Source organism: Nannospalax galili, unplaced genomic scaffold, assembly GCF_000622305.1.
Source record: "Nannospalax galili isolate Female #2095 unplaced genomic scaffold, S.galili_v1.0 scaffold1437, whole genome shotgun sequence".
NCBI lineage: Eukaryota > Metazoa > Chordata > Mammalia > Rodentia > Spalacidae > Nannospalax > Nannospalax galili.
In genome coordinates, this window is record NW_008341050.1 from 599,448 (window position 1) to 612,686 (window position 13,239).

Here is a 13,239-nt window from a genome sequence, read left to right on the forward strand (position 1 = left end):
TTGGAGACAGCCTGGGCAACATGATCAGATTCTGTCTCAAAAAAAAAAAAGTGGAGCCATTATGGAAGTATTTCTGGAAGCATTGTGTCTGTGTGTGTGTGTATGCACGCATGTGTGTTGGGGGAATCATTCCTGACCTTCTGTTGAAGTAATCTTAAGTTTTACAAAAGGCAGATCTATTTTAAGTTTCTAGGCTTCTCTAGAAAGTATCCTAGTTATACTTGTTTTCTCTTTTTTCTTTTTCTTTTTCTTTGAGGAATAAATCTGAGAACAGACCTAGAAAAAAATGCCTTCCAGTGTGATGTGATTTATACGGCTGTCTTTCTAACTGTGCCCTTAGAGAAAGGAATGAACTGAGTAATCTAAAATTAAATGTTCAACAGAAGTCACCCAGGTAGTTAGATACCACTTCATCTTGCTTATTGTCTGTTTTCTCAGAACCCTAATGTCTGGGGTGTGAAGGGCCATCTCTATTTTCTCAGTGGAAATCATGCCGAGGCCAAGGCATGCTATGAGCGAACCATTAGTTTTGTAGTAGATGCTTCTGAGATGCATTTCATCTTTCTGCGCCTGGGACACATCTACCTGGAAGAGAGAGAGGTGAGAGCCGGAGAAGGATAGTACCCTGTGGCCCAGGACCAAGCATTTATGCCTGTCAGTGGTAGTAGGGGAATTTAGCCTGAGTCCTCTCCTCCACTCCTATTCCATCCATGTCTGCCACCCTCTGTTTTAGGGACATCTGCCCAAGTAAAACCAGATCCTTGACTACACTACAGAAAAGAATTCAGGACAAGTCAGAATGAAGTTAAATTAGTTTACTACGTAGAGATGTAGAATAATAAAACCTTCATACTTAAGCATGGTGGGGGGGCAGTGGGAGAAAGGGGAGGGGAGGGAATTAGAAGGGAGAAAAGAGGAAGAGGATATAATTTAAAACAAACTTTAAAGATTAAGCAAAGTAGGCCGGGCGTGGTGACGTACACCTTTAATCCCAGCATTCGGGAGGCAGAGGCAGACGGATCTCTGTGAATTCAACACCAGCCTGGTTTACATAGTGAGTTCCAGGACAGCTGGGGCTACAGGGAGACCCTGTCTCAAAAAAACCAAAAAATAAAAAAAAAAGGTTAAGCAAAGTAATTAGCTTAAAAATTAGGTGAAAAGGGGTCTGGGGAGATGACTCAGTGTTTAAAAGCACTTGCTGCTCTTACAGAGGACCTGGGTTCAGTTCCAGGCCAGCTAGGGCTACACAGTGAGACCCTGTCTCTCAAAAAAATTTGAGTAGCTAGGAATATGGACACTAGACTTGGATGAAAGTTTTGTTTTTTGAGTTTTTCTACATGTGCCCTGTAGTACCTTTAAGACATTTTATAATAAGGAAACAGGTTCCCACAATAGTGAGGCTATGTCATGTGTATACCTTTTTTGTCCAGAGGCTCAGTAACTGCTGCCATCCCATCATACGATGTCACTTTTAAGTGAAAAGGAGTAGCCCATAAAGTCTAGATGGAACTGAGATATTCAATATGGTTGCCCAGAATTTTCAGTGTCTCCTTTCAAGTCTTACAAACTGTGAATGTCTTTAGAACTGCTCTCAGGTAAAATTTGCTCTTTTGTTTCATTTGCTAATCTTTTAACAGCTTTTGCAATAGCTCCCTTAAAGTATAAATGAAATTGTAATCCAAGGATTCACTCAGGTTAGATTGTTCTGGAAGGAAACAATCAAGAAGCTTCATCATTACCTTGGCAACACAGGGTTTGAAGTATCCAGAATAGAAGTTTAACAGCACTTTTTTTTTCTTGTCTTTTTGAGACAGGGTCTCCCTGTAGCCCCAGCTGGCCTGGAACTATATAGACCATGCTGGCCTTGAACTCACAGAGATGTGCCTGCCTCTGCCTCCCGAGTGCTGGGATTAAAGGCATATGCCACCATGCCCGGCTAATGTACTTTCTTTTGACAGTATGAAAAGGCGAAGCAAATCTACATACAGGCCTGTAAGAGATCACCTTCATGCCTTACCTGGCTAGGACTAGGAATCGCCTGTTACCGGGTAAGAGAACAGAGGGCTGATATTAAGCCCTGATCTTTTGGTCTTCCAAGCATATTGAGAGGTAGGATGGCAGTCTGCTCTAATGAAAAACTGCTCTTCAAACTTGTCTATGAACTAAAAGATCAGTCTGTACTAGAAACATAAAATAATCCTTGAAAAATCCCTACAAACTTAGCATAAGAAATCTGAGGTGCAAAGAGACTACGGTGAGCTCCCAGGCTATACAGTCAGCTAGGATGGTCATGTTTTCCTTTCAGCTCTTTATCAGGGACAGTTTGAAAATGTCCTTAGTCATAATGAGAATACCCTCCCCTTTACCCTGCTTCAGTAGTCACTAACTTTAGGTCACCATTGTCTCATCTCTGCCTCACCATTTCCCTCTGGAGTCTTATAATGCCAATACCAGACGTGGGACATCTCATCTGCAAATCCTTCAACATGGTCTAATTTAAGTCTTGTTTTTCCTAGTGCTAAAGACGGGAGACTCACATACCCAGGCTGGCCTGAAACTCACTATGTAGCCAAAGATGACCTTGAACTCCTGATGTTCCTCCCTCTGTCTCCTTAATGCTAGGATTATAAACAGGCATCTTCTACCAAGGCCAGGAGGCTGTTGATGTTCATCAAGTTCACAGAGTCTATAACTAGGAACAGTACCTTCAGAGCTTTAAAAAGAGTTTCCACGTAGCATATGAGAAAACTGTATTAGTTGCTTTTTCATTCCTGTGATAAAATACTGTAACCAAAGGCAACTTTAAAAAGGAAGAGACAGCAGGGTGTGGTCACGCCTTTGATCCCAGCACTCAAGAGACAGAGGCAGAGGCAGGCGGATCTCTGTGAGTTCAAGGCCAGCTTGGTCTACGCAGTGAATTCTGGGACAGCTGGAGCTACAGGGAGACCCTGTCTCAAAAATACCAAAAAAAAGAGAAGAGGCTTCTTGGCTCAGGGTTCCAGAGGGAGAATATATAATGGCAGGGGAGGCATGGCAGCTGGAGCAGGAAGCAGGGAGCCACACCACACACAGGAAGCAAAGAGAGTGAATTAGAAGTGCTGGGGGGAGCTCTAAACTCTTAAAGCTGGATCCTGGTGATGGCTTCCTCTAGCAAGGTTCCTGTCCTCAAAGTTCCATAACCTCTTCAGACAGTGCCACCAACTGGGGACCAAGTGTTTAAACACATGAGCCTATGGGGAGATGGTCATTTCTCATTCAAACCAGCACAGAAGCCCAGGCACATCATAACAGTGTCTGTGGAGTTCATGCTGGAGACTGGGAAGAGCTGCACTGGAGTCCTAGCCTGCCCTCTTACCAGCCCTGTGTCCTCACAGGGCATGAGCTGTCACTCTCTGCACCTCTGTTTCCTTTTTTATAAGGTAAAGAGCCTCTCACTGGATGTTTACAAGGATTTCAGGCCATCATTGTTGTTGTGAGACAGGGTCTCTGGTAGTCCAGGCTGGCCTTGACCTTCTGATCCCCCTGCTCTAACCTCCCAAGTGATGGTGTTCCCTGGTATAGGTACATAAGGAGAATAACCATGTAGTTTATACACAAACAGGACATGTCTGAGAATGAAAAGGGGATTGCTATAATCCCACAGGGACACAGACACTATCCCAGGCTAACCAGGATGCAGGACTTTATACATATGTCCAGAGCTCCCTGTTCCACCTCCCAGAAAGTATTAAACATCTGTGTCTGTTAGCACCTGGAAATACTGTCACTATTACAGGGGATCAATTATACAAACTCGACCACTGAGGAATTTGATTTCCAAGAAGAGGGGATTCTGAAAGAAGTAGAAAGTCACATTTTAAAAAAATATTTCATTATTTTTATTTTTATTTTTTGGTCTTTTTGAGACAGGGTCTCCCTGTAGCCCCAGCTATCCTGGAACTCACTATGTAGACCAGGCTGGCCTTGAACTCACAGAGATCTGCCTGCCTCTGCCTCCTGAGTGCTGGGATTAAAGGTGTGCGCCACCACGCCTGGTTATTTTTATTTTTTAATGTGTATGAGTATACTATCTACATGTATGTAACTGCACCAGTGTCTTATAATGCCTGTTGATGTCAGAAGAAAGTGTCAGATTCCCCTGGAATTGGAGTTACAGATGGTTGTTAGCTGTGGGTGGTGGGAATTGAATCCAGGTCCTCTGCAAGAGAAGCTAGTGCTCTTAACCACTGAGCCATCTCTCCAGCCCCCTACTCCAGAGGTCTTTAACAATTATTTGTGTGCTTCCCAGTCATAAATATTCAGCTCCTCACATTTTTAAAATTTATTTTTATTTTATGTGTATGAGTGTTATGTTTGCATGTGTGTAAGTGCACCCATGTCATGCAGTGTCCTCAGAGGACAGAAGGCATCTGATCCCCTGGAAGTGGAGTTATAGATGTTTGTTAGTTGCCATTTGGGTGCTGGGATTTGAACCTGGGTCTTCTGCAAGAACAGCCAGTACTCAATCACTGAGCCATCTCTCCAGCCCCAGCTCCTGACATTTTTCAAGGCCTACTGGGACTTATATCAGATAGACCATTCTTTGGTTCCCCCAGATGCCTCAAAATACACATATCCAAATATAACAACTTATTTCTGAGATTTTCACATATTCCTTCTTTTGTTTTCTTTATTATGATAAATTGGGGTAATGACAGACTAAATCAACCAAGTGAGAAATCTAGTCTGTTTCTTTCATTTCTTCTAATTAAACATCAAATGTCCTATTAGTTTTTGCTTCTTAAATGTTTCTTGAATCTGTTGAGTCCTCTACATAGCTGTTTTTACTGCTTTATCTCTTCTTTAAATGTTGAAGTCATTTCTGTCAAGGAGTCTTCCCTGAAATCATCTCCCAATTTATCAAAATGGTCTTTAAAACACTGCAGTGCCATGTTGTTCATACTATAACCTTGCAATGCTATTCCTTGTTTCAAATTAAAATTCAAATTCCTTTGAATAATATAGATGCTGTTCACCCAACTCTATTGTCTTATTACTTTCTTACCTTTCTCCCTCCTTCCCTTCCTTCTTTGCTTCCTCCTCTGCTACCTACCTCCCTCCTTCTACCCACCATCTGTCATTTTCTTCAGCATGCATAAGGCTCATAAGCATACTTACAGTTGTTTCCTATCTAGGCATGGTGGCTCATGCCTGCAATCGCAACACTCAGGAGGCTGACATAGGAAGATTTCTGTGACTTCCAAGTCAGACTAGGCTATGGAGTGAGACCCTGCCTCAAAAACACAAATAAGGGGCTTAATTGATGGCTCAGCAATTAAGAGCACTGGCTGCTCTTGCAGAGGACCCAGGTTTGGTTACCAGCACTCACATTGAGTGGCTCATAACTGCCATAACTCCAGTCCCAGGGTATCTGATGCCCTCTCTGGCCTCCATGGTCACCTGCACACGTGATTCACATACAGACACTCAGGCATACATATACATATAAAATACAAAATAGATAATTTCTTTTATTTATTTTTATTTTTTATTTTGGTCTTTTTGAGACAAGGTCTCCCTGTAGCCCCAGCTGTCCTGGAACTCACTATGTAGACCAGGCTAGCCTCGAACTCACAAAGATCTGCCTGCCTCTGCCTCCCAAGTGCTGGGTTTAAAGGCATGTGCCACCACGCCTGGCTAATTTATTTTAAAAATGATCATTTCCTTGGCTTGCTATACTCAGCCATGCCCTGAGTTCAGATGCCTTTTCAGGGGCACCTTTGATCTCTCTTTACCTTCCACAACTAAGAAACTCCTACTTAACTTATCCTTCAAGATCCACTTTACTGATGCTTCTTCTCTGAGGTTATCATTTAACCTTAGGTATAACTGACCCTATTTCTCTATGTTCTCTAGATAGTAAGTATGCTTCTATTATAGAAAATATTTATTTTGTAATGGAACTATTTAGGTATTTGGTTTTTCATTATGTAGGTTTTTTTCTTGTTTTCTTTTTACAAATCAATGAGGTCTTTGAGGGCAGAGACTTTATATATACATATTTTAGGGTGGTTTTTTTGTCTTTTTGAGACAGGGTCTCAAAAAGCTGGCCTGGAACTCACTATGTAGACCAAGATGGCCCCAATGTCACAGAGATCTGCCTGCCTCTGCCTCCCAAGTCCTGGGATTAAAGGCGTGTATCACCACCCCTGGCAATGTATTTTTAGTCTCAGCATCAAGTATACTGCTCAGCACAGTGTAAATGTAGGTAAATGCAGGTAAATGTAGGTTGACTGGATAATGAATTAGTGTCTGAGAGTCTTAAAGTATAGGACACAACATGGGCTGGCCTCCTTCTTGCCTTGGGCCTAGAAACTATCTCCTTCTCTTAAAACAGAAAAAAATTAGGACCTATTGTGCTTATGCTTGTAATCCCAATACCTGGGAAGCTGATGCAAGAAGATATTTTCAAATTCAAGGCCAGCCTGGGCTACATACTGAATTCCAAGCCAGCCAGGGCTACATAGCAAGTCCTAGTCTCAAAATAAATAATTAACTAAATCAATTTTTTTTTGTCTCTTTAAGACCAGCGTTCCCCTGTAGTCCCAGCTGGCCTGGAACTTGCTGTGTAGACCAGGCTGGCCTCGAACTCACAGAGATCCACCTGCCTCTGTCTCCTGAGTGCTATAGTCAATTAATTTAAAACCAAAAAAAAAATAAGTGAAACAGAAAAAAGAAGAGTTACTTTTCTTGAGGAGAGAACCTTATTCTATTCCTTTGGGAGGTTCTACAAAGCTGATCAGTTTGGGGAAGTAATGATGAATTCTTTGTACTCAGAGCACAGGCATCAACCTAGAGACCCTGAATACTGTATTGATTGTTCAGGACATGGACTGCTAATACGTGATATTAGGGGAAAGGAAACTTTCTAGACAATAGTATTTTGGCAGACAAATGTTAAGAAAGGGATGTGCAGAATAAAGGGGGAAAAAAAACCCAACAAACTAAAAATGGACTCAACAGCCTACTTTGTATGGAGAAATCTCTGAAACATATGCATGTGTTGTGTCCTTGAGATTTCCAACCCCAGCCAGGCATGGTAGTGCATGCATTTAATCCCAGGACTCGTGAGACAGAGGCAAGTGGATCTCTGTGAGTTCGAGGCCAGCCTGGTCTCCATAGTGAATACAGTACCTAAAGCTCTGTGGTCACAGGAGGAAGAAGAGGGCAGATGTTGAAAGCCTAGCAGGCAGGGCTCCAGATGCCCTTGCCTGGCTTTTCAGTCAGAGTAGTTATGCTTTTAATTGGCTTATATGTTATCCCAACATATAAGGCTTTGTTTGAACAAAGTTCTGATGGTAGAAACAACATAATATTCAGGTGTGGTGGCACATACCTTTAATGCCAGCACCCAAGGAGGAAGAGAAGGGCAGATCTCTGTGTCTGAGGTGGCCTGATCTAGAGGGAGACCCTGTCTCAAAAACAAACAAAAAAATGACATAATAACACAATCATACAATAAATCAAAAGTTGAAAAGCACTGGTATAGGTCATGGACATCTATTATTTGGACAGAGTGGTTTTAGCTAAGCTGACTCCAGCTGGCGTAAGTGAAAACTACTTTAGATTCTACCTCATATGTCTCCCTCTTCTATTCAGCTGGAAGAGCTCACAGAGGCTGAGGATGCTCTCTCTGAAGCCAATGCGTTGAACAATTATAATGCTGAAGTGTGGGCTTATTTGGCTCTGGTCTGTCTGAAGGTGAGTATTTCTTATTGCCCTTTCACAAGGCCTCTCAGGGAACAGGTGAGGGCCTAACTAAGAAAAACACAAGATGGCCATTAATGCATAATAAGTGAAGTTTAATGAGCTCTATAAAAACCTTGTTTTTTACAATATTGGGAAACTTAAAAGTAGCCAGGTAGCAGGTCCTCTCTCCCAGCCACACCTGCAGCTCCACGGAGCCCATTGTTTCTGCAATACTGATAAACTTGTTTTTCCTACCTGAAACTTTTTATTAACTGAAAACCTCTTTATTAACTGACCTGTCCTAGTCTGGTGTAACTATGGTGATCTAATGTAACTATGGTTATTGGCTTCGTCCCTGGCATGATGTAACTGTGATTTTAGGTTTTATAAACCCCATTCTACCTCCCCTCAGGGTCAAGAGTTCTTGTGGGCATTAGCCCCCTCTCTGACTGCCCACTAATAAAGGACTCATAATTCAAACATCACTATGTGGTATTCCTCTGTGTCTCAGCTCCATATTACATTGATGATGGAGGGAAGTCCAATCTTGAGTCTCTACTTGAAATGTGATTAATATTTATTCACAGTTTTCTATGAAGGATGTTCTAAAGATGGAAACAATGTTGTATGAGAACATAAACTCATTCAAGTATCCTCAGAGGAGAGGCTCTGTGAATCTTTCTAAATTTCTTCCTGTTGAACTACTAGCTGAGGTGCTTGTCCTTTATTTAAAAATGAACGTAGGTGGAATTTACAGGAATTCCTGACAGGTGCTTCACCTATTAAAATGCAACTCTACTATAGTGAGATGTGAGTAACTTGTACTTCAATCTGGAATCAAATTGAGAATAATCACAGCTACTGTCAGTTTTCATGGGCAGTATCATACCAAATTGACAGGGACGTTAGGGTTATAACAGAAGTGAGCAAAATAAAAAAATGCTGGATTTTTCTCTTCAGAGTAAATATCCCAAGGATGAATGTGAGCAGTGTCTGGGTTCTTACCCCAGGTCTGCCTCAGCAGCTATGGGGTCTGGGACAAGTCCCTTACCTTTATTAAGCCTTGGATTCCTCATCATTGTTTAATGGGTCAAACTGATAGATCAAATAGGAAAGAAGGGATGTATTAATTTAATAAGTTGGATTTAAACACCAGAGTAGAACTCTGCACTTAACAATTAGGGGATATGCTCTTTTTAAAGCACAAATGCGTTATTTACAAAAGTTGAATGCATGCTAATCACAAAAGAGTTGCAACAAATATATACAGATCAAGTGCAATAAAACTATAAATCAGAAATTAAAATATAGGTAAAAAAACTCACATATGCTTGGCAGCACGCTCAAAGTTTACCATGCATGAAGCCTTGGGTTTGATCTTTAGCACCCTATAAGTTTGGCATGGTGGCACATGCCTCTAATTGCAGGATCAGAAGTTGAAGGTCTTTGGGGGCTAGAGCAATTGCTCAGTGGTTAAGAATGCTTGCTCTTCTTGCAGAGGACCAGAGTTTGGGTCCTAGCACCCCACTTCAGGTGGCTCCTAACTCCCTATAACTACAGCTGCAAGGGTTCTGATGCCTTCTTCTGGCCTCTGCAGGCACCACCACATGCACTACAGGGACATATACATAAATAAAAAATAAAAGAAGTTGAAGGTCCTTCTCAGATATATAGGGACTTTAAGACCAGTCTAGGTTAGAAGACCCTGTTTCAAAGAACAAATAACCCCAAACAACTCCAAAAGACAAAACACACACTTTGGAAACTTAAAAACAGGTTTGTTTAATTCCTGAGTCAAAGAGGAAATCATGTAATTCCTAAGAGGAACAAATGACAAGGGATACTTTCAGAAAATAATAGAAAGTTGACCAAGTTGTCATTAAATTTTCTAACATAAAGGAGGGACTTAAAAAAAAATACTAGCTTTTCCTACCACCTTCCATTTTCCTGCTTCCCCTTTGAATTCAAATGTTCTTAACTAGAAAGTTGATGTCCTCCATGCAAGGGAGAAACAGTTGAAGCTGCGTACTTTGCCCACCGTATCTGTGAAGCTCTGTCATCACCAGACACTGTGCTTTTTCTCAGGCTGGACGGCAACTGGAAGCTGAGCAGGCCTACAAGTACACCATTAAGGTATGATGGAGGTGCTGTCATCGCCTGTACCAGGCTGAGGCGGGGGAACCCAAAGAAAGATGCAGGTTTAACTTGGGACTTTGAGCATCTCATTAAATGAGTATCTTTCAAGGCTTTTCTTCCCATCTTCACCATTCTTGTGTGGCTGCTGGAATTCTAAAAATCATCTACTTATTGCCATGGTGATCTTTCTCCTATCCCTTAGAGAGAACAGTTTAATGTCAAGATACCCAGCCAGGGAGTGATTCTGACTTTTCCATTAACTGACTTTATTAACCTCATGAGCTTTGTTTCCTCATGTAAAAAATGAAGGGGTTAGTGTAACTCAGAGGTCAGAAAACTTTCCGTAAAAGGCAAACTAGGAAATATTTTAGGATTCATAGGCCAAATAGTCTCTGTTGCAACAACTAAATTGCCCTTGTAAGTGCAAAAAGTAACTCATAGATAATAACATAAATGAGTAGCTGTGTTTTAGTAAGACTTTATTTGCAGCAGAGGCGTCTGTCTCCACAAGGTTCTATTCCTCATGGCTGCAGTATTTCATACAAGCCTTACGACAGTATTCCACCTCTGCTCAAACTGTCCTCCTAGGTGCCCACCTAATACTGCAGCTTAGATTACATTGGCAAAAATAGGCCATCTGACCACCTCCAGCTGCAGGGGCAACAGGAATGCAGGTTTCTCTCTGACTGCACTGCTTCCTGAGAAGAAATTAAGATTTATGGTAGATGGTGGTGCATATCTGTAATCCTAGCACTTGGAAACAGAGGCAGGCCAATCTCTTAGCGTTCTATGCCAGACAGGGCTGCATGAGACCCATCTCAAAAAACAGAAAAACAAAACAAAAAACACACACCAAAACCCCAGAATACAACAAACAAATGAGTTTTTGTTAGTGGGAACACCATGATGGTGTACACCTACTAACTCAGCACTGAAGAGGCTGAGGCTGGATAGTGAGACCCTGCCTCAAAAAGGTGCCAGCACCTTTCCTGGTAAGTCCAGGGCATTCATTCCACCTTGACCCCGCCAGCCTCATTCACCCTCCCAGCTCCCCTGCCCCATCTCTCCTCCTAGCCTGGGTACTGGCCCATTTCTTGTCTTGGCACCCCAGACACCGGGGCTGACCTCCCGGCCTAGAGCCACCACTGTTTTCTGATTCTTTGCATCCAGACCAACCCAGTTCCTCCCAGTAGTTCCCAGGAGCCCTTGGGGCCTCTTCCTACCCCCACCTCCTTTTGTATCCCTGGGTGGCACAGCCACCAGCTTCCTGAGACCAGCATCTTTCCTGGGCCCTGCTCCCAGGCCAGCCCAGCCCTCAAATTCCTGAGGGAAGTATCTTTCCTGGAGGGATCCAGACCTTAGGAGAAAGCCTGAGAGCACCTGATCCTCATCTGACTTGGGCCTCTGTGGGAACTCCTGAAGACAAAAGCAATTTGGCCACTCCAATATAAAAACAAAAGAGAGAACCTGAAGCCTAGACCAACCAGCTTTTCATTCCCAAGAAGTAAACCACAAAAAAACATAAAGTTTACAAAAAGAAGCAGACCTAAACTCAACAAAGGAAGGCTTGAGTCTCACACAAGAATCAGAAACTACAAAAGAAATTCACATGTCAAAGTCACAGAGAATAAATAATAACATGAAAACACAAAATAATATATCCCCACCAAGTACCAATAGTCCTCTAGAGGAGTACAGAAAGAATTCAGTGAATTTAAAGAACACACAAAGAAATCAAAGAACTATTGGAAGATAGGGATAAACTTTTGAATGAATTCAGAAAAGAGTTACAAATATTGAAGAATGCTCAGGCTGAAATGAAGAAGGAAGTGAAACACTTAGTAAGCCAATTGGAAACGACAGGAGAAAGCCTCACCAATAGGATGAACGAAATGAAAACAGAGTATCAAGACTGGAAGACAAATAGATCACTCAAGCAAAGATGATGAAAAAGTTAAGAAAGCACAAGAATGGAATATGCAGGAATTGTGTGACACATAAAAAGACCAAACTTACGAATCACAGGCATACAGGAAGGAGAAGAATCCCAAGATAATGGCATGGACCAGATCTTCAACAGAATTGTGGAAGACCCATACAAATACAAGAAGCATATAGAATGCAAACAGACAGGACCAGAAAAGAAACTCTCCACAGGACGTCATAGTAAACACACTAAATGTACAGAACAAAGAGACAATACTGAAAGCTGCGAACAAAAGAAAACAAGTCACATATAAAGGAAAACCCATCAGGATTTCAGTTGACATTTCAGTGCAAACTATGAAAGCCAGAAGGGCCTGGACCAAAGTATTCCCAGCTCTAAATGACCACAGATGCCAACCCAGATTACTTTACCCAGCCAAAATGTCTATTATAGTCAAAGGGGAAAGAAAAATCTTCCATGACATAAATAGGCTGAAAGAATTCATGTCCACAAAACCAGCCCTTCAGAGAGTCCTGGAAGCAATACAAAGAGCAATAAGACAAGAGAAATTAAAGGAGTAATAATTGGAAGAGATCAAATTATCCAATTTTGCAGACGATATTATATCAAAGAGATGCCAAAAATTCCACCAGAAAACTCCTAAAAATTATTAACATGTTCAGTAAAGTGGCAGGATACAAAATTAATCTACAAAAGTCGATAGACTTTCTACGTACCAAAAACAAGCAATCAGAGAAAGAGTACGTGGAAACACTCCCCTTCACAATAGCTGCAAAAAAAAAAAAAAATCTCTCTCAGAATAAACCTGACTAAAGACATTAAAGATCTCTACAATTAAAAATTTAAATCTGTAAAGAAAGAGATTAAGGAAGACATCAGAAGATGGAAGGACCTCCCATGCTCATTGATCAGAAGAATTAATATTGTGAAAATGACCATCCTACCGAAAGCCATTTATAGATTCAATGCAATGCCAATCAAAATCCCCATGACATTTTTCACAGAATTGGAAAAAACCATCCTAAGATTCATATGGAACCACAAGAGACCTCAGATAACCAAAGCAAGCCTGAGCACTAAGAGCAATGCTGGGGGGATTATTATACCAGATTTTAACTGTATTACAGAGCTATAGTCATAAAAACAACATGGTACTGGCACAAAAAAGACCAGGAGATCAATGGAACAAAATCGAAGACCCAAATATGAGTACATGCAATTTCAGCTATCTGATATTTGACAGAGGGGCCAAGAGGAAAGACAACATGTTCAGCAAATGGTGCTGGCAATACTGGATCTCCACCTGTAGAAAAATGAAACTAAACCCCTATATTTCACCTTGCACAAAAGTCAACTCCAATGGATCAAAGACCTCAATGTGAAACCTGAAACTCTGAAACTGTTAGAAGAAAACATTGGCAATAACC

At 41.5% G+C, this 13,239-nt stretch overlaps 1 protein-coding gene across 2 annotated transcripts in view; it reads left to right on the forward strand.

The window, feature by feature from the left end:
• Positions 1 to 13,239, forward strand: part of Cfap70 (cilia and flagella associated protein 70) — a 77,965-nt gene that overhangs the window by 60,721 nt on the left and 4,005 nt on the right. For both annotated transcript variants that reach the window (XM_008836601.3, XM_029565155.1), the window contains 4 exons: positions 439 to 600; positions 1,959 to 2,048; positions 7,639 to 7,740; positions 9,814 to 9,861. In XM_008836601.3, coding sequence (XP_008834823.1) covers positions 439 to 600; positions 1,959 to 2,048; positions 7,639 to 7,740; positions 9,814 to 9,861 — 402 coding nt within the window. The remainder of the gene's footprint in view (positions 1 to 438; positions 601 to 1,958; positions 2,049 to 7,638; positions 7,741 to 9,813; positions 9,862 to 13,239) is intronic.